This window comes from Mus pahari, chromosome 2, assembly GCF_900095145.1.
Source record: "Mus pahari chromosome 2, PAHARI_EIJ_v1.1, whole genome shotgun sequence".
NCBI classification, from domain to species: Eukaryota; Metazoa; Chordata; class Mammalia; order Rodentia; family Muridae; genus Mus; species Mus pahari.
In genome coordinates, this window is record NC_034591.1 from 129,956,401 (window position 1) to 129,980,227 (window position 23,827).

At 48.2% G+C, this 23,827-nt stretch overlaps 1 protein-coding gene across 1 annotated transcript in view; it reads left to right on the forward strand.

Moving 5' to 3' along the window:
* The window catches only part of Slc6a11 (solute carrier family 6 member 11), a 119,362-nt gene that overhangs the window by 78,104 nt on the left and 17,431 nt on the right, over nucleotides 1-23,827 (forward strand). The window contains exons 7-8 of the mRNA XM_021190390.2: nucleotides 16,655-16,758; nucleotides 20,866-20,990. Of these exons, the coding sequence (XP_021046049.1) occupies nucleotides 16,655-16,758; nucleotides 20,866-20,990 (229 nt within the window). The remainder of the gene's footprint in view (nucleotides 1-16,654; nucleotides 16,759-20,865; nucleotides 20,991-23,827) is intronic.

Genomic DNA, 23,827 nt, shown 5'->3' on the forward strand with positions numbered 1-23,827 from the left:
TTTCCAGAGTGGTTGTACAAGCTTGCAATCCTACCAGCAATGGAGGAGTGTTCCTCTTTCTCCACAACCTCGCCAGCATCTGCTGTCACCTGAATGTTTAATCTTAGCCATCTGACTGGAGTGGGATGGAATCTCAANGTTGTTTTGATTTGCCTTTCCCTGATGACTAAGGATGTTGAACATTTTTTCAGGTGTTCCTCAGCCATTCGGTATTCCTCGGTTGAGAAAATCTTAGTTCTTCTATGAACACAATCCTAGCAGGCCAGCGAGCTGGGCATGTGCACCAGAGGGCACATCTTGTCTTGTATGTTGTTAATGTAGCACATAGGCTTCATAGCTGAGCAGTACTGTCAGCAACAATCCCCATCTCCAGCCTGCTTAAGCACGACAAAAGCCATCCAATAGATTTCTTCATGTCCTAGAGACTACTCAGAGAATATCCAAGCACAGCAGCCTGGGGAGAGGTACTGCCTTATTTAGCTCTCTATAAGCCATAATCATCCTCCATGAGTAGCCAGCTTCCTCATCCTGATGTGAAGTTTCTGTAGGTCTTCCTGCCTGCCATAGGCTTGGTAGGACTACTGCTTAGCTCACAGGGAACTCAGGAAGCCCAGGGAGCAGGGGCATGCTGTGCCCTGCTGTGCCCTGCTGTGCCCTGCTGTGCCCTGCTGTGCCTGCTGCTGGAACTGATTCTGGGGTCAGATAGGCTCCTGGTCTTGCAGTAGCTCTTGCCTATCTGATGGTTGCTCTTGGCTGTAGGAAGGGCCCTGGGCTGGGTAAAGGATCTCTACCCACAGTGCACTTTCTTTCAGGGAAGAAATGTATAGCTTATACTCAGGATATAACTGTCCCGCTAGAACAAGCATAGTCTTTGTCCCCTCACTGTATCATTTACGTTTTCTATAAACTTTTTTTTTTCAAGCTTAAAAACATCCAGGTGCCCACCAGTAAAGTATTTAGCTGTCAGGGTTACCACACCCCTGGGGAAACTAGCTTGATATAAATCTTGCCACTGTCACCTTTGGGTGACCCAGACATACCCCTCTGTTTGCCCTTCTGTCTCTTCTTGATTATTTCAGTACTTTGTAAACCCAGTTTACATGCTGGTCTAAATCACAGATATGTCAGAACCTCTTCTGAAGCTCATAAAGATCTCACTTCACCTTGGGGCCACTGAAGCCACACAACAATCCCCAGGTCCCTGCTGAAGAAGCCTCTTTACTGGCTCTTCTGTGAACAGAGGTTTCCCCCACCCCCACCCCCAAGGCTGCTGAGCTGGTAACCAAGATCCACCATCCAGCACCACCATGCTCATTCTTTCCCTCTGTTGTCTTCCAGTCCACACCCTACAACCTCATAAGCCAGGCTGTGAGAACTCTTAACAGTTATTGTTTCAAAGTTGTTTCTGATCTAAGCAATGTAGTAGAGTGTTTTCTGATTGTCTGTGTCCTGTACTGAGACAGCATTAAGGGGGTTTTCTTTCCTTCAGAGTTAAAGACTGAGCCTTTAGGCTTCTCTCTCCCCAGACACAAGCTGATTCTTCTCACAAGCGCCAAGGTCTGTGCCCCAGTAAAGATTCTTTAGCACATATTTAACTGTACACTCTTTTTACTGTACCCTGCCAGCTGTAAGAAATGGCAGGCCAAAAACCTTACACACACACACACACACACACACACACACACACACACACACACACACACACACACTTTTTTCTGCTGATGAAGGTAATAATGTAGAAGGATCAAATCTATATGTCTCTTATTGTAATTCCTCCTACTCAGGCAGGTTCTTCCTAGACAGACAGTTGAGTGTGTGTGTGTGTGTGTGTGTGTGTGTGTGTGTGTGTGTTCAATGCCACCACAGCCTGTATGTGAGCCCAGCCTATAGTGTTACTCCTGGGGATGACAACATATTCTCTAGTCCTTCTGGCAAGCGGGTGGTATCCTCATGTTCATGCAGTGGGTGCTCCTCTCTAAGGAGACATACAGCTAAGATGTCTGAGACATTCACTGTCAACTTAGAGAGACATGGAGTTTCCTAGGAGGCAAGCCTCCAGGCATGCCTATCTGGGAGTGTTTGGCCTCTGAGCATGCCTATAAGAGATTATCTTGGTAAGGGTAATTGATGTGGGAAGCCCCGTTTTTTACAGAGGGTTGGACCATTCCCTGGGCTTGTGTTAGGAATGAATTGTCTCTTTATCCTGATGGGGCACACACAGGTCAGGAGACAATCCCATCCAAATGTAAATGACAAACCAGTGAGTTCAGCAGCAACTGCTTCAACAAAATGCCTCTCCATCCCCAGTATGAGTGACAGTCGGGAAAGACCGCCTTGGAGCTCCCCTGAAGAGTCTCCCTTGGTACCACTGCTACTTGTGTAGCCTCGGGAGTGGCCTGTGTGAGTTTTGTATCATTCCAAGCTTCCAGAATTTCACTAGCCTCCCTTCTCCAAACGCATGATGTTTCCATTCAGAAGGGACAGCTACATGGCAGTGTCATTGAGCAGGAATCAGGTCTCCTCCCTAGAGTTTCCTGGGGACTGTCTCCCCTTCCTTTTGTAGTCTTGATCTGTCTCTTCCAGGAAGTATCTCTCTGCCATCAGTCTGGGTAGCACCCAGCCCCCAGATCTTATCATTGACATTCACTGCTTGCTGCTGCCTAAGGCTCTCTATCCCTCCTCCATCTAATTTATTTCCTATACGTTTTAAAGTGTGTTGTAGACATGTGTGCCCTTCACCCAAGACATGTCAGCCTTCGTTTTTTGATTCATCTTCTTAACGATCATTCTTAATTTTGCTGTTCAAGATACAGCCCTGGGAAGTCACCTAGGGAGGGGAGCCATGAGTAGTTAGGACCTAGGCTCACTCTATGTGCCTTTTCCCCAAGGCCTGGCACACTGTGTTGCAAGAATCCTTTGGGAGGGTGAAGTAGCCATAGCTGCCATGTTTCCTATTTGTCCTCCTGAAGAAGCCAGCTCTCCTGCATGCTTGCCGGCAGACATTGCTGTGGTTGGGAACAAGGCTCTTCCACAGGGTTCCGAGCCAACACCATCCAGCTGTCATGGTGTCACTCCCCAGCCACCCAAGAGCTGCCTCTTCAGCCCTGTGCATGCCCCATAAACTGTCATGTCAGTCAAACTCCCAGGTACACAAAACTTTTGAAAGCCGTCGCCTCTTCTTTTCATATGAGCTGAGGCCAGACTATGTGAACAGGTAGCAAGGTGACCTTTCAGGATGGCAAGGGTTTCAAGAGCTGAAAGAGAACAATGAGAGGATGTGGGTGGGTCACTGGAGGCCAGGCCTCAAGATCCATGGGAACCCTGAGTTCTGGGAAGCAGAGGTTGGGGACAGATGCATAGTAGCCTGCTTAGGGACTCTAAACCCTGTCCCTGGGTTGAGATGGCAGTGACTCCCTAGATGGTTAAAGATCTCAGGGAGGGCACCAAAGGACAAGAACAGTCTCACTTCTGGGTGGAATCTGAAGAGGTCGGAGGGATAGAAGGCAGGAGTCCTCAGGTTGAACCATTCTTGGTTCAATAAACCAAACTGCATCCTTACTGAGCCTGAAGAGCCTCGCTCACCCATTGTTCTCTCCTAAATGGCACACAACAGTTCATCCCTGGGTTCAGGCAGGTTAGGTTTTGCCAGTCACTGACAGACAAGATAATGTGCAGGAGGTATGCAGAGGTTGACACAAATACTTCACTACTTTATTTAAGGACTGAGCATTCTAGTGTTTTGGTAGAGGACTAAGTCCTGGTACCAATTCCCAGTAAAATCCAAAAGGTGGCATACTTAAAAATCGCTGAGAGAGTCTATTAAATGTTCTCCCCTCGCACTGCATACTGTGAGAGAATGTGTGTGTTAGTTTGAGCTGGCCCTTCGCACTCCCAAGAGCACCTGCTGCCTGAGAGACCTGGCTTCAGGGAGAGCCAGAGACTCTGAGGAAAGCCTTAGAGGCTGACTCTGGGAAGCATCTACTGCCCTTAGAAAAAGAGATGTTGACTCCCAAAGAGAGCTGGGCGGGGGTGACTGTTGAGAGGGGGCGAGTTCTGAAGGAGGAAGCCAGGCCTGCTTTACAGGTTGAAGTCTTCACAGTCAGGGCCGGGTGGGAACAGGGAGTTAGAAGTTAGGAGCAGCACACTCCTCTGCTTCCTCAACTCAAGATCACACACAGCCCTAGACCCTTCAAAAATCCCTTTTAGACACACACAACCATGACCTTTTCTGGCCTCTTAGTGTTTCCTGTGAGCCCTTTGCATGAACACTGCCATGAACTGTCAGGGCAGCCTGCCAGTTCCCAGCTGTCAGCCACGGAGACACTATGGCTTCAACCTCTCCAAGGTCACCCAGCCTAACTGACCTCCAGACCTGCTGCTTGTCTAAGTTCCTTTCCCCTTGTACACTGCAGGCTCCTGAGCAGAGGATCTTGGGGTTCTGACAACTTCTGAATGCACATATCTGGAAGCTATATAGATAACAGTCAGAAAATATGACTGAGAAAGAGTATCTGCAATAGTTTAGCTTCTCAGCTGCAGAAAAAGCTCAGACGTCTGCCCAGACTCAATTGCAGTTCAGAGCACTGTAAGCCCCTACTTTCTCCTTATCCCCAGCCACAGGGGACTCATTCCAGGAGAGCCTCTCAGCCAGGGAGGAAACTCATTGACTCCTGTGACTATTGGAAGTCCCCAGCCAACATGGGTCCTCTCTAGAAGGCTCCTTGGGGACTTGAGTGTGTTCCCACTCAGCATCAGGCATCTGATCATCGCAGAATTCAGTAATCTCTTTCTGCAGCCTCCCCGTGAGTCCCATGGGCACATTCCTGCTTGGGAACTTTGAGCAACTTCCAACCAAATATGCATTGATAAATTGGTATCTGCACCATGGACTCTGGGGGGATGGGGGTGGGGGTGGGGGTCAGGAATACCCCTCATCCCTCACTCAGCCATTTACCTGGAAGTGCTCCTCTTAGGCAATTTCAGTCCCACCCTAGCTTTCCCAGCCTAGGATTTTGTTTGCATCTTTGCCATCTTGTTCCCTTCCAGCCTCTCAGGCCAATGCACGCACCAGTGACTCACTAAACGTGTATATTTCTGTGAGTATGCTATGGGCTTCTGTATGGGACTTCTGCAATGGGCTCAACTCAGACTGAAATCTAGCTATTATTTCCTTGCCTGAAATGTCAGAGATGGACAATCATCTCCCAGGTTTTACTCAATGGCCAACTCTGACTGGTAGCAGACCTTTTTCACCATAGCTGGACTGAGGACTGAAGAATGATTGATTAGTAATGCCTGCCCTGGGCAGCAGTGAGAATGGGGTAGGCATGTCACATAGTGGCCATCACCATCGCTGTCTGGTTTCTGCATTTTATATAATAGGAAACCAAGGCTAAGAGGAAAAGAACGGGCTTTAGGGGGATGCTCACGAACTTCAGGGACTATCTACAATGGATCCCAGGTCTCTTCCTTTTCGGTCCAAATGGTTCCTCACCTGGCCTGATACTTAGGATTCTGCATGGACCTTGAAGGTTATGTTCCTGTGTGCTGAGTCTCAAGAAGTCATGGTCTCTGTTCTTGAGAATTTGCCAGGCATGGCACAAAGGGCTGGGTGCTCTCATGGAACCCCGTCTTTGCTAAGGCAGACAGATGATGCTCAGGGAACACAATGGGATGTTGGGAGGTCTCTGTTCTGTGTGGAGGCAGACAGTAAAGTGGGCAGTCTTCCACCCGACAACTATATTCTCTCTTCTCCCAACCCCAAGTTTACTTTTCTGTAAACTGGACCCCACACTGCCATGGCCCTTAGGGGACACAAAGCATCTCTGACTTTGAATCAATTCCAGTTATTAGAGGAAAGAATGTGACCATAGTAGGAGGGGCTGAGGCTTCACCCCAGGGCCAGCTTGGCTGACACAAGAGAGTATGCCAGCTCAGGGCTGGACTTGGGAGCTAGAGTTTGGCTTGGTCCAGGGCACACTGGCCTGGTGCTGTCTGTGGTTGAGGGCTACTGCTGCCAGCCCAGACCCCTGCCAAAGCAAGGCTGGACCTCTGATCCAGGTCACTTTGAATGGGATGGGCCATCAGCTTGGTGTTCACAATGGGGGGGGGCATCTGTAGCTCTTGGTGGGAGTCAATGGGGCTTATGAGTGTCTGCCAAGTTCTGCATGTGGAATGTGCCATCTACAACACCAGGGATGATCCCCTGAAGAAGTCCCGGTGGGGAAGATCTTGGTTTAACTAGATCTCTGAGCCCATGGATGGACCTTGGGGGAGGTCCAAGCTGAGAAGTGGGTCCTAGTTCTGGACCTCCTCTGCTGAGCCCCTTGCAAAATGGGGCTCAGCATCTCATGTGATAAACTGGGGCAGGTATGCATAGTGCCCCAGGATTTTACTGCATAAGACACCAAAGGTCACTGCTACATCCTTGGTACCACCACCCACCCACCCACTTCCTCTGTTTTCTGTGTCTCAGATGCAGCTGCTCAGCATCCTGGGCAAAGGTCCAGCCACAGTGACCCCTGCTCACCAGTGTACACACAGGGGCCACCAGGATCAGCCTACACACCCAACCCCCCCCCCACACACACACACACATAGAGCAAGCCAGTGCCTCAGTACTCATGGCTCAGCCCTCCATCCCACTGACACTTTACTGGCAGGTCCGGGGGTAGCCAAAGCCAGCTGCCCAGGGAAGGGCTTGGCACCCACTGGAGAAGCAACAGAACATGTTTGCAGTGGGACTTTCAAGCCAACATCCCCTGCCCCTTCCCACCACTACCATCCTGCCGGCCCAGCAAATTAGCATTTAAATATATCCAAAGTCAGCTCCCCCAAACCCTCTTCTCCCCCCCATAGAAGCCACCGGGGAGGAGCATTTGAATCCTTCTCCTGGACTCCAGGCCCCTCATAATGGCCATACTGTATTCACTTGCTTCTGTATGTGGCATTAGCGGGGAGAAGGAGCGAGGGTGCCTAGCAACCGGGAGGAGGCTGAGAAAGAGGTGGGAAGGAAGCGGTTCTCATGTAATTATTCACTTCCACAAAAGCCGTTGTCAGGTACACACTGGAAACACAGCTGTTTCATTCTTCCTCTAACCCACTTTTAATCCTTTCAGAGGCCTTCCCAATAGAAAAGGTGGAAAGAATGCCCTTGACTCAGCCCTTTCCTGCCAGGCTATATAGTTATGGTTTGGCTTCAGTTGAGGGCTCCACTTTAAAAAGTTGTGTGTGTCTGTGTGTCTGTGTATGTGCCTGTCTGTCTGTCTGTCTGTCTGTCTGAAAATAAAATATTCAAGAAAAGGCTGTGGGTCCCCGAGCTCTGTCCTGGCTCCCAGCTCTGTCCGTCAAAGGCTGCTTGCACTGTTAGGTCTGGCAATTTTCACTGGGCATTGGAGAGGCAGGGAGCCTAGGAAAAGAGAAACGGTGGCTCTTCCCACCCATCACTGGTTCCCGCACTCATGGCCAGAGGAGCCAGGTGTATCTGTGCAGCGTTGACATGTCTCAGAAACCGGAGAGGGAGGTTAGACATTGGATATTGGAAAAGCCCTGAGAACTCGTTTCTTTGGCATAGTGGAAGAGCATCAGAGTGAGGGACAGGCGCCCGGGTGCCCACTGCACCCTTTCATTTCATCTGCTGCTCTTCATGAATGATGAACCCAAGGCCCAGAGAGATAAAGGAATTTACCTGGGGTCACACAGAAGGAGTGAGACCCAACCTGCCTCTGCCCACACACGGCTTTTGTTCTGTTCACAAATCCCTCTGAGGAGCAGAGCAAGGCATCTGACAGGAACTCTGCACTGTTTGTTGTTCATTTGGTTGGTTGGTTGGTTGGTTTGGGTTTTTTTTCGTTGTTGTTGGTTTTGTTTTTGTTTTTGGGTTTTGGGGGGGTGTTTGTTTGTTTGTTGTTTGTTTTTTGTTTTTTGTTTTGGTTGGTTTTGTTGTTGTCTTGTTTTTTACTTATTTACTTTACATCCCATTCACTGTCCCCCTCCCAGGCACCTCTCCCACTATCCTTCCCCTATGACTCCTCCCCTTCTCCTCTGGTGGGTGGGGACCCCCTGGGTATCTTATTAGTAAGAACAGGTGTGTTACTGTCAGCACACACCTGTTCTTACTAATGGCTTCATCAGCCCACTGGGGGACACAGCCATTGGTGCTGACCAGCAGTGCACTCTTTGCAGACCTGGAGGCACATTCTGGCTGGGATTTCTCTGTGGTGATCCATCCTACCTCAGGTGCTTTCAAAGAGCACACCTCTTCCACTCATTCTTGGCTGCCTCGCCTGCCCTTCGCTGCCAAATGTTGCTCCTTCTCTATCTTCATCTATCCTGGGGGAAGCCAGGTGAATTGTGTCCCTACTGAGTTCCTTATTCTCAGAGATCAGCCAGTGTATCAATATTACAAGGGAGGAGATAAAACAAGAGTCCTCGCCTCAACCCATCTTCCTCTGCTCTGAGAATTAGGACGGGGCTGTCTTATGGAAGAGTGAGGTTCACTAGTCCCCTTGGCTCATCTAACACTGTGAGTAGGCTGCTGAGTCCCCTGTGGGCGACACTCCTGGCTCCCCAGGCATGAACTCTGATTCTATCCTTTGTGTGTGAGACCAACAGAAAGAAGTGGTCCCTACCTGCTTCACAATGTCCTGCCCTGCCCCCCCCCAAGTACCCTGGGTCAATCAATCATATCTTAGAAGCACTGAAAAGACACACAGGTTTTTTTTCTACATGTGGATAAAATTAGATGTTCTACAAGTAAGCTTGGGACAGTGCTATGGGGAAAAGGTTCTACTTAGCCACTTTTCTAAACTTGGTATGGATGCCAGCCCCAGAGTGGGTACAAGACTCAGTGCAACAGTGTGAACTGTAGCACACGATGCCTGCTGACTGGGTCACCCATTGTGGCAGCATAGCCTCTAGGTATTGAGAGGGAATTTGTCCTCAGGCCTAAAGCTGTTCTTCCTGAATCCTGAGGGTCCTGCCGGTCAGGCAGGTAGCACCCTGACCCATGTGCTGGGGCTCCTTGGAACCAGTTGTCCTGAAAGCTGTGAAGGGGCTTTTCCTGTTCCCACACAAATCTGCCCTAAAATCTCTGAATGCGGGCCGTCCTCGCAGCGAGGCCAGCACGCCCCCCATTCATCCTGCAGAACATGGGGAGGATCCGCTCCTTCACTGACCTGGCTTCCTTAGAGTTTGTTTAGAGAGACTGTTTTCCCTTCACGTTGTGTAGGGGGCGGAGATAGGAAGCCATTTCTCATAGGAACCTCCACCTCTGCAGCTAGCTCCTGGGAGATGCAAGCAGAGGGGCTGGGGTGTGTGGTTCCCATTATTTGTTTTGTGGGACTCAGGGATGCCAGGTGCATGCTGAAGACCAGGAAACTCTCCTTCGTCTGAAACGTAGACCCGTAGACCCGGGAAGCACAGACTCAGACCTGAGTCTCCTTTGAGAGCTGTGTTCACCTCCAATGGGTCCATTTCCTCTTCAGTGAAAGCAAAGATGCCAGAATGACCCAGCAAGAACATCACACAAACCCTGAAGTTTAAACGTGGCAGTCACAAGAACATGGTCTTTCCCGAGGGGTCCATCAAGTCCATGGAGGGGTCAGAAGGGTTCATTTCCCCTGTTTTCTTCACCTCTCCTCTCTACATCAAATCCTTCCACCATAATTTTATTCATTCATTTATTTATTCATTCAGTCAGTCAGTCATTTATTCCATATATAGAAAATTTCAAGAAGTAAAAGAAATATGGGCATAAAGTCATGCCTTAGAGATAATGTGATGTGAGGCTCTAGCTGTTTATACCCTTTTCATGGGAACAGTTTCCAGACATTCTTGCCTTTATATTGTAATCCTGTGGCCTGGCTCCAGTCAAGGTGTGTAGACAGAAGTGATAGGAACCAGTTCCTGCAGGCTTCAGAAAGCTTCCCATAGAAGCTTCTGGGTCTTTGACCCCTTTTCCCACTGACTGTGTAGGAAGCAGTTACTGAGGTAGCAGGGAAGGTTTGGGTCACCATGTAATGGATGGCATAGGGCCCATGCACAGGCTCTGTGGGGGTGATAAGTAGGCTGGAATCTAGCTGAACCCCAGCTATCAAGGCTCATAAGTGGCCCGGCAGTCCTCACTATGGCAGCAGTAGCAGCTCATTGATAAACTCATCAGCTTCAGTCTATACTGAGAGGCCAGGCTGCCAGCCAGGCGCAAAGGCATCTTCTTTGTCACAGGCATATCTGCTATACCCAGTTATTGGGGGAGAAGCCTTCCAGACTTCCCATGAAGACATGTCATGGCTCTTCATGGAATATTCTTAAGAAACCTGGCCTAGAATGTTCTTGGGCTCTGTGATACCCAGATGCATGTGACTTTATTAGAGAGGTTGACCTCAGGACTATAGAGATGGCTCTGCAGTTAAGAGCACTGGCTGGTCTTACAGACAACGTGGATTTGTTTCCACCACTCATACCCAGCCGTTCACATCCTTCTGTAACTAGTTCCAAGGGGTCTAGTGCCCTCCTCTTCTTACCGCCATGACCACTGCATGCATGTGATGTACACACAGACAAGCAGGTACCCACACATAACACAATTCTAAAAGCTCTTGATAGTAATTGAAGAGGGAATCCTGGAACTATAAAGACAGGAAAATACACTCTGGGCTATCACCATCCCTCCACACAGCAACAACCTCTCTAGTCTGCACCAAAGCAGCAGAAGAGGAACTGAGGTCCAATCCAACACATGGCTGTTACAAGGAAAAGATGAGAATAGAGTTCCCATGGTAAAGAATGAACGGTAGACAGAGCCTCAGGACAGCCCAACCCCACCATATCCCAGAGTCAGCTGTAAAAGGCAGATGCAATAATAAGTAGTTAAGGGGGAAAAAAAAAAAGAGGTTCCAGAAGAGCTAGGAAGGGCTGACCACTCGCTCACAAAAGGATAACAACTAAAATAAAAGAAACTGGTTGTGGCCATGATAGTATCATGAAGTAAACAGAGGCTATTGAGGAGAAAAATAAAGACCAAGTCATAGAAATAGATAATTTAAGATGCAAGAAAGATCTGGCAAGATGGCTTAGCTTATTTGCCATGAAACTGAACAACCTGAGTTCCATCACCAGAACCCACATGGAAAGAAGAGAATCTACTTCCGCAGTTGCTTTGTGACAACAGGCACACAGGGGCACATATGCACCCTCACACACGCATACCCATAACAAATAATACATAAGTCAACAAACAAATGTATTTTTTAATGTGAGAAAAATCAGTAAGTATAAATAACATGCAAAGAAGGCCCAACCCAAGTAGAAGTCCCTAAAGAAACTGATCTAAAGCAGTAATGAAAGGCTGTCTTCTTCCTGGAAGGGGACAACTTACATCTTGTTAAACTTCTTTTTACCTGGCACTAAGAATGTGGCTCAGCTGGGAGAGGGCTTGTCTAAGATGCATGAAGCTCTGGGGTTGAGTCTAGCTCTGTATGAAGTGGGTGCCTGTGATCCCAGCACTTGGAAGGTGGAAGCAGATGGACTATGGACTTGAAGTTATCCTCTGCTAGATAAGGAGTTCAAGGCCAGACTGGACCCCATGAGACTCCATCTCAAAAACAAAATGAAACGAGCTTTAAAAACTGATACATAAAATGTAAACATTGAGTATTCTGATGGGATAGTGTGTATATTATGTATGGAATGTTGTGTATTTCAATGGATATACAAATTACATAACGCTTAAATCAGCTCAAACATCTCTGTCTTTTCAAATATATTTATCATCTCTTTATGAGAAAAACTTTCAAACTCCTTTCTTCCGGATTTACTTATTTTGTTTCTATGCAGTGCTGGGGACTGAACTCGGAGCCCTGTGTGCTCTAGGCAAGCATTGCACCACTGAGGGTAGCCTTCCAATTATTCCATTGCAGATCTGGCCTCTCCTTGATAGTTCTAATCTCACAATCCTAGCCTCTCTTCCAGCATAAGCCTTGGCTGTCACATCAGGCTTGCCAGTGTCCTATTCTTCTCTATACTGTACATTTAGTATCTTTTCTGTCCCATTGGCTTTTTAAATTGTAACCTGTTAATTACTAGTTACTAATAACCATGTGACAAAGTCAATATTAGACTGTCTTTACATCTTTTCCTTTGAGGAAGTTAGCCTGATGCTTTTAAATTTAGCCTCAGGCAAATTCTTAGGACAAGGGCAGAAAGGGCAGATTTTGCCAAACTATCATAAAAATGATCTCTAGCCCAGATGCTAATATTATTCTCCCGTGGAACCGCTTGAGCTGGACCTCCACGGTCTACATAGCTCTTGGCATTACTGTCTTCCAAGTGGCTGATTAAGCTTTGCAGATAGCATTCAACTGCTTCCTAGTCTAAGGTTTCAAAGTCTTCCACATTCCTGGAAAAACTAGCATGGTCAGACTTGTGACATGGGCCTACCCTGAGTTGGGAAGAAGGAGGTTTCCCAGAAGAATCTGAAGTCCCACTACTCAAAGGGAAGCGATGGATGCTGGACTTCCAGGATGGATGCAAGTGCAGATCCACACATGGGTTTGTGATGCCCATCATTGGAATGTGTGGACAGGAGCTCTGGAATCTTTTAACTCAGAGTTGAGGACTGTGACAGGCTCTGTTGAGTGATGGTTGAGCAAGCTTTTCCACCAGTCTACGGGCTTCTCCCACTCTGGCCTGTGGGAGGCTGAGCTCGAAGGATGACTGGTCACAGGTGTGAGTCCCTTGTGAATAGCCACCAGTGATCAGTCAGCCACCAAGCATCTCACAGGACTCTATCAGGAGTGGGCATTCTGTTTGTGAGTGAGCATCTGAGCTGTGTTCTGCCTCTCCCTGTGGCCTGCTCACTTTCTGTATGGAAAGAGGAATTCTCAGGGAGAGACCGTCACATGGGAAAAACCGAGACAGGACACAGCATTTAAAAACATATTCATCTCTCTCCTCAATTTTCTGCATGCAGTTTTTACTCTCTTGGACCCTTTCTGCCAACATGAGAGCAGCATTCTCAAACTCCTGCCACTTTGAAATCCCCGCCTTGAGTTTTGATTTTTCCTTTGCACTGCTACCTGCTCTGAGTCTTCATCTGCAACAGTGGGGTTTTAAAAATCATGTTTACTATAATAGTCTTTGAGGACTCCACACAATTTGTTTTCATCGTATTTGCCCACTTTGTTCCCCCACACTCTACTTTGTGTTTTGTTTCATTTTGTTTTTTAGAGGACACTACCTCACTGCAAGCATCCTGGTCTTCTGCTCTTCCAATCTTTCTGTGCCGTCCTCCAAGACATTCCCTGAGTCTTAGGTAAAAGGATGTGTTATAGATGCAACCATTGGGGTTAGGCGCTCATGAGCCGTTGTTCGCCACATCTGACCAGTGTGGCTTTCTGTGATGATCTCTGCTGCTAAGGGAGGCTTCTTTGAAGACAGGTGAGAGCCGCACTCACCTGCAGGTGTAAGGATAAATATTTTGAGGGCAGTTAGGAGTCATACTGCTTTAGAGTGGCTGTAGTAGTTTCTCCTCTAGGGTCTAATGGCCTCAGCAGCCATGGACAGTTGGCTAGGTTCACAGTGCCAGTCATGAATTTTCTCCTACCGAGCAGGCTTTAAGTCCACTCTGACAGCTGTTGGTTATTCCAGGATATATATGCCATCATTGCAACTTTCAGAATCTCTTGTCAGTCTGGTCATTGTTTGGGTTTATAGGTGCTACCGCTGGCTAGGCCTACTGATCACTTCCTCTTTGACAGCCTGCATAGCTTGTTCTGATGCTATGAGAGGTGGTCCTGAGGGAGGAGGCATTCAGTCGGATCCAGATGGATTCCCCTGTTCCCTTCTTAGTAATGAGGGCTTACCTTCTTTTTTGAGAAGGCGCCAAGGGTTATGGCAATAGCCTATATTATTTGAGTAGTTTCTTGGGCTCATCTAACCAACAATGCAAAAGTCTGTTTCCCATGCCTGGCATTGGGGTTTATACTATCTAGTCTGTGACTATTCAGAGGTTACCCAAAGAGCATAACTTTAATTAAACACTGTGTGTGTGTGTGTGTGTGTGTGTGTGTGCTTTTAAGTAAACACAATAGGCTGGAGAGATGGCTCAGTGGTTAAGAGCACCATCTGTTCTTCCAAAGGTCCTGAGTTTAATTCCCAGCAACCACATGGGTCACAACCATCTGTAATGAGATCTGATGTCCTCTTCTGGTGTGTCTGAAGACAGCAACAGTATACTCACCTACATAAAATAAATAACTTTTTAAAAAAAATAAGTAAACACAAGATAATATGATTCCAGTGGCTTTTAAAAATATTCTTGTGTTCTCTCTACTTCCCAATACCTGTGTCTCAGTATAATCTGATTTGCCAGCACCCAGTGTATACACACACACACACACACACACACACACACACACACACACATGCAAACACACTCACAGACATGAATGTGCTTACCCTGACTTGCTCCTTTGCTGACACTCTGAAGCCAGCCATCCTAGGTTAGGAGAGGTTAGCAGACACCCCGTCAGTGTCAGAAGACTTCTCAGATCTTACCACTGGATGGTTCCACACATGTGAGCAGACCAGGTAGAGTGGCCCGTTCTGTGTGAGAAAATCCTGGAGAAGGGTTTGTGCTTGGAATGGGGATGTTCTGGGAGCTGGGAGGCTGTGGGGCAGGACCACCATGTGCAAGAGATAGCTGTGGTCAGGGGGACACAGAATCAAACACCAGGAAAGTTCTCACTTTGAGAAATGACTACCAGTCAGAGACACCTAAAGAAGAAAGACTCTTGTCACTCCCTGTCACTGGAAGCAGTCAGGCAGAAGTCCATTAGAAGGACTTAGTAGGGAGCCTGACATCCCTTAGTAGGGATGTTTCACCAGGATGCAGGGTCTGGTTGTGAATCTGCAAGAGTCTGGCAATGCAGTGTCTCTAGAAGGTCTCTGTGTTTCCACCCATCACATTCCAGCTGCGTGGGCTTGGGCAGGTTGCTTGCCCTCTTTCCTCCTGGGCCATGGGAGGAGGCTAAGAGCACCCACTGTACCCTGCACAGGGCTGCCCAGGACTGCTGACATTCAAGGGCAGTCTTATACAGAGGCTCAGCAAGGTGCCTTGCATACCAAAAGTGCCTAATAAAGGCTGCTGCTGTCGGGGTTCAGTGCTGAGTTTCGTCTCCAGGTGGCGCTGGATGCTCAGCCCAAATCCCAACTTGAGTTTCAGTGGTGGCTTTCCTCAGAGACTTCTAGGTAGTGAGCTAGGAGCCTGGGGAGGGGAAGTACTGGAAAGTCTGTGATTGCCACAGTGTAGTCCGTCTGTCCACGGCGTTTTAACCAGCGTGACTACATTTTAACCTTAGTGACTAAGAAGCTGCTGGCTGGCTGTGTCCCAGGGACGCTGGTGTTAGGGAATCTTTTGTAAGCTAGTAGACCCGAACACATGCACACACGCAGGAACATGCGTACACACACGCAGGAACATGCGTACACACACCTCTCCTCTGGACTTGGGGGAAAGGTATTAACACTTTCTCTGCACAGCCCTGAGACTTTGTTCTCACGGTTATTTCAATTGCTAAGACAAGGGGGTGGGGTTTGGGGGACTTAGATGTGATGTGGCATAGAAGCAGGGCCCACCACCAGGAATCCCAGTCCTGATACGCTCATCCTCCTAGCAGGCCGCACAGGGTCCTTCTTTTCCTACTTTGCAGATGAGGAAGCTAAGCTGGAAGATGCTAAGTTACTTTCCAAACTCATACAGCTGGCACCACGGCCCTTACAATCCAAATACCATTGTTTGTTTTTGTTTTTGTTTTTGTTTTTTTGAGATAGGATCTTACCATTTAGCTCTGGCTGTCCTAGAACTCACTATGTAGACCAGGCTGGCCCTGAACTCACAGAGATCTGCCTGCCTCTACCTCTCAGGTACTGGGATAAAAGACATGTACCAGGACACCTAGTTCTACTTACTTATTTTGTTTATTTTTTTGGAGACAAGGTTTTACTATAAAGCTCTGGCCAGCCTAGTCACTAAGTAGACAGGTTGGCCTTGAACTTGCAGAGATCCTCCTGCCTCAACCTTCTTAGTGCTAAGCTTATGGACTTGTGACCACAGGCCCACCTCAATATCCAAATTCTCATTATGTAGTGGACTATTACCACAACCTTTAGAAAAATCTAGAATTTATTAAGGAAATTTCTTTTTAATGAGGTAGTCCCCAGGAATATAAATGTATTAATAGGGGTTTCTGAGAAAGTTAGGAAGTTTGATATTTCTGTCCTAGAGTTACTTTGGGGGGAATGTCCAGAGAACAAGCTCCCTCCTCCCCCATTGGACTCTCCCTCCTCCCCCACTGGACTCTCCCTCCTCCCCCACTGGACTCTCCCTCCTCCCCCACTGGACTCTCCCTCCTCCCCACTGGACTCTCCCTCCTCCCCCACTGGACTCTCCCTCCTCCCCCACTGGACTCTCCCTCCTCCCCCNTGGACTCTCCCTCCTCCCCCACTGGACTCTCCCTCCTCCCCCATTGGACTCACCCTCCTCCCCCATTGGACTCTCCCTCCTCCCCCACTGGACTCTCCCTCCTCCCCCACTGGACTCTCCCTCCTATACTTCTGACTCTCTCAATGACCACATTTTTGTGCCCTCCTTCAGGTGTGGGTGGATGCTGGGACGCAGATCTTTTTCTCCTATGCCATCTGTCTGGGCTGCCTAACCGCTCTGGGGAGTTACAACAACTATAACAACAACTGCTACAGGTAAGCCGGAGACAGCCACAGTTTCCAACCCTCACAGCTGTCTACTGCACAGGGCCCAGAACACAGATAGCTGCTGGTCAGACACTCCCTTTCCCCAGGGTCACAGGGACAGACCTGGGAAATTGCCATGTACAAGCAGAGTCTGCCCTGAATGCACAGTAAATCTCCCTGCAGCCTCAGTCAGTACCTAGTGCCAACAGGTGCAGAAGTGTATATACAATGTTTCCCATGGCCACGAAGCTAATCAGGAACTAAATGGGTCCAACCCAGCTGTTTCAACACCAGGGACCTTGTTTCTGACTGGTGTTGCTTCTCACAGGTCCCTGGGGCCCTCTCTTGACCCACCTGGAGTGGCTAGGCCCTCTTTGGCCCATCCTTGACCTGCCCTCCTCTTGACATCCTGCAGCTAGCCATTTGCAAAGCCTCAAGGGGTTCAGGCAGGGAGGTGGCTAAGGCTGTGGCTCAGCCTGGCAGGTCTGTACCCTGAGTGGCCACTGTGAGGCTGAGAACCAGGGACAGTCAGCACTGTGTGTGAGGGGAGGGGACTGGATAAACTCACTCTGGGGTCCTTGACTGTGATGACAGATTCTGTCCTTACACCTAAGAGCTGGGTATGTGGCACACAGTAGGTGGATACTCGCTGGTTGGTGGATAGAGCATCGTACTGTAAGACTGGGAGCTCCTTCTGCAGGAAGGAATCTCTGGAGTGGTGATGAGAAACTGCCCTGAGAACAGACCAACTGAGAAAGGCTATCCCACCTGTATCCACCCTATAGAGCAGTTATCCAAAAAGAAGCTGGGCCTGATTTCCCCTCTCTTGATTGCTGTACATAGAAGGGACCTTGTTTACTCTGGGTTCACATTGCTTTTATGATGAAATAAAAATAAGACAGGAGAGCCAGGCATATTAGGACATAACACTAGCATGTAGGAGGCTGAAGCAGGATTGCTGTGAGTTTGAGGCTAGCCTGGGCTACATAATGGGTTCAGGCTAGCCTAAGATACAGTTAGACCCTGTCCTAGCCCTTCCCCAGCCCCATTCCAGCAAGGAAAATCAAATTAGTACAGATAATATCTGTGTATTATTTAACTCCAATAAGATATATAAATTATTTATTAAATCAGATGATATAATAGTGACATATAAAGTGTTCAGGGGGGTTAGATCATAATATATAAAGTTAAACATGAATGATTTTTCTCTACCAGCATCCTAGCAGTGGATCTGAAAATAAACAGCATTTTATTTTGTAAGAGGGGCCTGTCCCAATCCACCTGCTAGTAGGAACTCAGCCCACTGGACCTTTCTTCTTCCTGTCCGCTCAGTGGAACAAAGCAGATGCCTGTGAAACTGTGTTTCCAGATTGTTCTGCAAACAGGTCTGCCCAGCAGTCAATTAATCCCCTCTCCTGACAGCTTAGTCGCCTCTGGAGCTCCTACAAGCCCAGCTTAGCTCCTGCTGACTTCAAAGCTCTGGTTACATAAACCTTCCCCAGAGATTGCTGGGAGCTGTGGGGAAGGCTTGAGAGGGATAGACAGCCTGGCCAGGCAGGGCTCAGGCTCATGTGGCTGAGTGAGCTCACAGGTGGAGACTGACATCCAGATACAGTGCTGAAGGGGCAAGAGGTCCCTAGGAACTCAAATACAAGAAAGTGATCTGAGGGACTGTGGGAAAGATAGGGACATTTGCCTTCCCCAGCCTCATGGTGGCTGAAGGTGACTACCCACACTCTGGTCTTGGAAGCAAGTGTCATTTAGCTCCAGAAAAAAAAGGGGTATCTGAGAGGATTGGATTCCCAGCTACAGTTTACCTGATAACTGATGATAAAGCCTGAACTCCAGTCGTTGGATTGGGGGACCTGACACAGAGCTGACACCCAGTGGCTCCTTAAATGTGACAGGAGAAGTCCAGAAGGTAGCAATGCTCCCTCCTCTCCAGATCCTCGTCCCCACAGCTGGAAAAGTCAGGGCTGTTCGGCTTTAGATGAGAGAAGAAGGTACACAGGGCAGCTGCGACTGGATTTTGGACAATAAGATAGTAGTGGAAGTGTGACTCCTTGCTGCCTTGGGAATAATGTGATCCTCTTCTAGACTGGGTTGAGTTTCTTCCAGAGTAGAGGCAAATCAGGCTTTAGATAGTATATAGAATCAAGGTTAGCAGCCCAGTTGGCATTCACTTTCTAAAGGGGACTTTAAAGGGACCTGTATCAGTCATCTGCTGCCATGGTAATGTTCGTGACAAATAACCTTGGCCCCGGGGGTGAGGGGTTTGTGTTAAGGTTGGCTGGGAAGACTGTCCTGGCTATGAGTGGGTGGGTTTGGCTTCAGGCCAAACTCAAATCTGCTCTTTGTGCATACATCCTGTAGTCCAGGCTTGAAGGGACAGTTACTCCCCTGGAGAGTTCTTCCCACCTAAATCATCATCATCATCATCATCATCATCATCAGAATGGTAGAAGACAGGTCCAGTTAAGAAGAAGATACAAGTCAAATGTCTGTGTCATGTCTGCTAACATCTTACTATCCAAAAATTGGTCACATGGCTAGGCCCAGACCAGTGGATCTGGAGGTTCCATTCCACCCCCAACTGGGGGGATTAGAAACAAACCATGAGGCCCAGCTACCAAATACTTTATCATGATTAGGTCAGTCCCAAAGAAAGACTGTTCAGGGAGAATCGTAGCCCCAGGCTCCTGACTCCATGTCTAGTGCTCTCTCCACTGTGCCCTCTTTACCAGGGTCATTGTTGGTTTGTCATAAGTATCACCTTTGGTTCTATTACAAAAAACCATGGCTCAAGAAGAGAGTTCTCAGTCCTGCATGTGACAGCTGCCGAGGCCCTGGGCAGGCCAGAGTGCACAACAGATGGGGTCAGGATGAAGGAGTGGTAAGAGAACTGGGGTATTACCTGAGAGAACAGAATTCCGAAGGAGCTGTGAGGCTAAACCTCCAGACCACCATAGCCTCAAGCCCCACTCCCCGTTAGTAGCTAAGTTAGATTTTTTTTTTCCTGAGACAGGGTTTCTCTGTGTAGCCCTGGCTGGCCTGGAACTCACTTTGTAGACCAGGCTGGCCTCGAACTCAGAAATCTGCCTGCCTCTGCCTCCCGAGTGCTAGGATTAAAGGTGTGCACCCCCAACGCCTGGCTGCTAAGTCAGATTTTAGCTAGCAGGATATACACAGATTCTCTGTGCTATAGGCAGGAGATGCCACTTAGTAGGAAGGGGCCAGTGGAAAGCGGCAGTGAGCTCTAGCTCCTGGGCCAGAAGCAAAGGCCACAGTGCCACTCCATCTAGAACACTATTGGTCAGGACCATAGAAAGCGAGGCACTGGCATGCATCCTAACTGACCTGTGAGCCCACATCACAGAGGCGGAGTTCTAGCGCCTGTGCTAGCATGGGCCAAGTCTCTGGATCATCATCCTCAGCTTGATAGAGCTCCGGCACTCGAAGCTGCCTGGTTTCCCACAGGTTGCGGCTTTATGTTGGTGTTTCCCAGCTGGTGAGCAAGTCAGAGTAACTGCTCTGATCATTTTCCTCCGTAAACTAGCCTAATATGCAGAACCTGCATAGAGCAGAATGCAGGGCTTTGCTTGGTAATGAGCTTAGCCAGGATGGGTGCCACCACAAAACCTCTCCCTTGCTTAGCCAGGATGGGTGTTACCACTAAACCTCTCCCCTGGAAGCTGCTGGGCTGCAGGCCTAAGGTTCTTAGTCACTCACCTGACTTCTTACACGGAGGTTTCTCTTACCTTCTGAGCTTTGTACCTTGGGAACATTCTCCTGCCATCCCTGGCTCTTTCCTCAGGAATCAGAACAGGGTGTGTCTCCTGAGTCTTCCCTCTCTTGTTCTGTAAAGCTAGGCTTCCTTCCATCAGCCATATCCTTCTCCCTGTGACCCACCTTGTCTTCTAGCTATGTAGGAAAAGCTATGTGGATGTGGGCCAGCTACCCAACCTCTCTGAACCACAAATGCTTCATCTAGAAGACAGGAGGCTGTCGGTGTCTGTGCTTCTCTGCCTGACCCACAGTGTGCTCTGCTCTCAGATTGGGAAGTTTCCAGAAGATGCTCATGCTGACGCAGACCCTTCTCCCCTTTCCCAATAGGGACTGCATTATGCTCTGCTGTCTAAACAGTGGCACCAGCTTCGTGGCTGGGTTTGCCATCTTCTCAGTCCTGGGCTTCATGGCGTATGAGCAGGGTGTGCCTATTGCCGAGGTGGCAGAGTCAGGTAAGTCTACAGAGCCGGGATGTGGAAAGCCCAGCTCATGGGAGAAGCCAAGGGGTGGGGCTAATGTGGCCACACTGTGGTCTTCCTGTCCTCAGTTTGTTCTTAAGATGTGGCCACACTCACCCACCACCAGCAGGGGAAGCCCTGACCTTCCTGGTTGGGAAGCCAAAGCCATTTACTTCCCAAGCTACCCTGTCTGCTGCCCCCACATCTTCACTCAGCTTGGACTTGCTCTGTTCTGCACTCGACCCCGTCCTATGTTTCCAGAGCGGCCTTGAGGGTGGCCTGCACAGCCTGGGCTGCTGGGCCAGCCCACCCACTTCACTACCACTGGCCGACTCTGTCCATCCTCCGTGGGCTGTCTCACTTCCCCACCATACTCCAGCACAGACCCTTTGCACACGTGCTCCTGTGCTTGGAAGCCTCCCTTCCTCTCCTTGGCCATCCCGTTCTTCATATAGAATCCTCACAAATAGATGTCACAGCCTGAAGTATTGATGTGTTTGTATCAAATACACTATGAGCAGAGTGAGGGTTCACTATGATCACAACTCCTTCTTGACTTACATGATAAGTCTTGGCTTCTGGAAACATAGACTGCAGTGAAAAAGTCCCGTGGATCCTGAATACTGATGACAGATATGGTTCTCAAGGAGGCCAGGCCAGAGTCAAAGTAGATGACATCAGAGGTGATCACTGCCTTACACACTGCCTAGTTCCTCAGCCCATTGAAAGGGCATCATACAGCTTTGCACCAAACAATGCCAGAGAAAGATTCTCTTCAAGCAAGCATGAAGTGAATAGGCTGCACAAATGGGGCACTATTAAACCCAAGATAAGTAGGGCCAGAGAAACAATGAAGATAACCCATATAATTAATAGAGAATATTTTAAAAAGCCAAATGCTCTTATTAGAAGAGATGGACAAAAGACATAATTCCTTGGCAAAACTACCAAGGGAAATTTAAGAAAATACAAACTACTAATGTATTATTGGATTTTCTATTGCTGCAATAAAATACCATGGCTAAAGCAACTTTGGGAAGTTTTATTTGGCCTCCAGTTTCAGGGCATAGAGAGTTCATCGTGACTAGAAGGCATGGCATGGTACCAGCAGCAGAAAGCTGAGAGATCACGTTTCATAACCTCCCCAAACAGAGCCACCTACTCGAACCAAGTGTTCAAATGCAGGATCCCCTGGGGTACACTTCTCATTCAAACCCCTAACAACAATGAAAGGGGGCGGGCAGCAAGATGGCTCAGTGGATAAACGCACTTGCCACGCAAGCCCGATGACCTGAGTTTGATTCTCAGAACCCACACGAAGGTAGGAGTTACTGGACCCCACAAAGATGTCCTCTGACCCCTACACAGGCTCTCACACAAATAACATGCACATGTGCACATATAATGATAAACAACAATAGTAAAGAAGTTTTCATGTTTTTTAATGAGCTCTAAGAGGCAGTTCCTCAGACCCCACAGACACATCAGCTATAAGATACGAAACACTTTCAAGTCCACACTCTCCAATTGTTGCTATTTCCTTTTCCTATAACAGGATACCTATGTTGGGTAATTTATAAAGATGTGCTGTTTGTTTAGCTGATAGTTTCTGAGGAAAGGAAGATCTGGTGGTTGCGCCATGTGTGGGGGTCTCCCACGCTGTGCCATCATATGACAGAGGCATCACATGGCAGGAGCCCATAGACAGAGAGACAGAAAAGAGCGTGGGCACGAGGGAGTTGGTCCTGTCTAACAGTCCACTCTAAGAGCATCACTCCGTTCTCACAGGAACTGATCCAGACCCGAGACAAATGCTAATCCCGTTCCACCTAATCATCTTTTTAATACTTAATTGCCTCTTTAAAACCCACCTGCCTGTGCCGCTACCTGATAAGCACATTTAAATATGAGAGCCAGGCATGGGGGTGCCTGGCATTGAACCAGGGAGACACAAGATGGCGGGGATAGAAACAAAACTGATAGAGAAAGCTCACTGTAGTGGATACTGAGAAGATACAGAAATAAACTGATTTATATGTCTTGAACAAGAAGAACCACTGCAGGAATAATACAAGGTCTGTTTACTGTGAGGAACACCGTCAAGAGTATACATTGTATCCACAAATATCTTCATGGTTACTGAAAAAAAGATGCTGACAAAATATAACAGCATGTATGCATATTAAAAATAACCAGGAGTGGGGTGGAGAGATAGCTCAGCACTTATGAGCACTTGCTACTCTTACAGATTCTTACAGGTTCAGTGCCCAGAACCTACATCAGACAGCTCATACTACCTGTAACTTTGGCTTCAGGGGACCTGATACCCTCTTTTGGCCTCCATGGGCACTGAACTCATGTGGTACACATAAAATCACACAGGCAGGCATACACACATTCATATAAATAAAAAAAACACCTTAAAAATTTTTAAGTAGTCATGAAAATATCAATGGAAGGGTAGTTTTAAATCAATGTGTATAGAGAGTTGTTCATGGTGGTACACACTCAGAAGCCCGAGGCAGAGGATGGTGAGTGTCTTAGTCAGGGTTTCTATGGCTACAATAAAACACCATGACCAAAATGCAAGTTGGGAAAGCATTTATTTGGCTCACACTTCCACACTGCTGCTCATCACCAAAGGAAGCCAGGACAGAAACTCAAGTTGGGGAGGAACCCAGAGGCAGATACCAGGGTGAAGGGCTGGTAACTGGCTTGTTCCTCAAAGCTTACTCAGCCTGCCTTCTTATAGAACCCAGAACCACTGTACTGGATATCTTTGTGTCAACTTGACACAGTTGGAGTTATCACAGAGAAAGGAACTTCAGTTG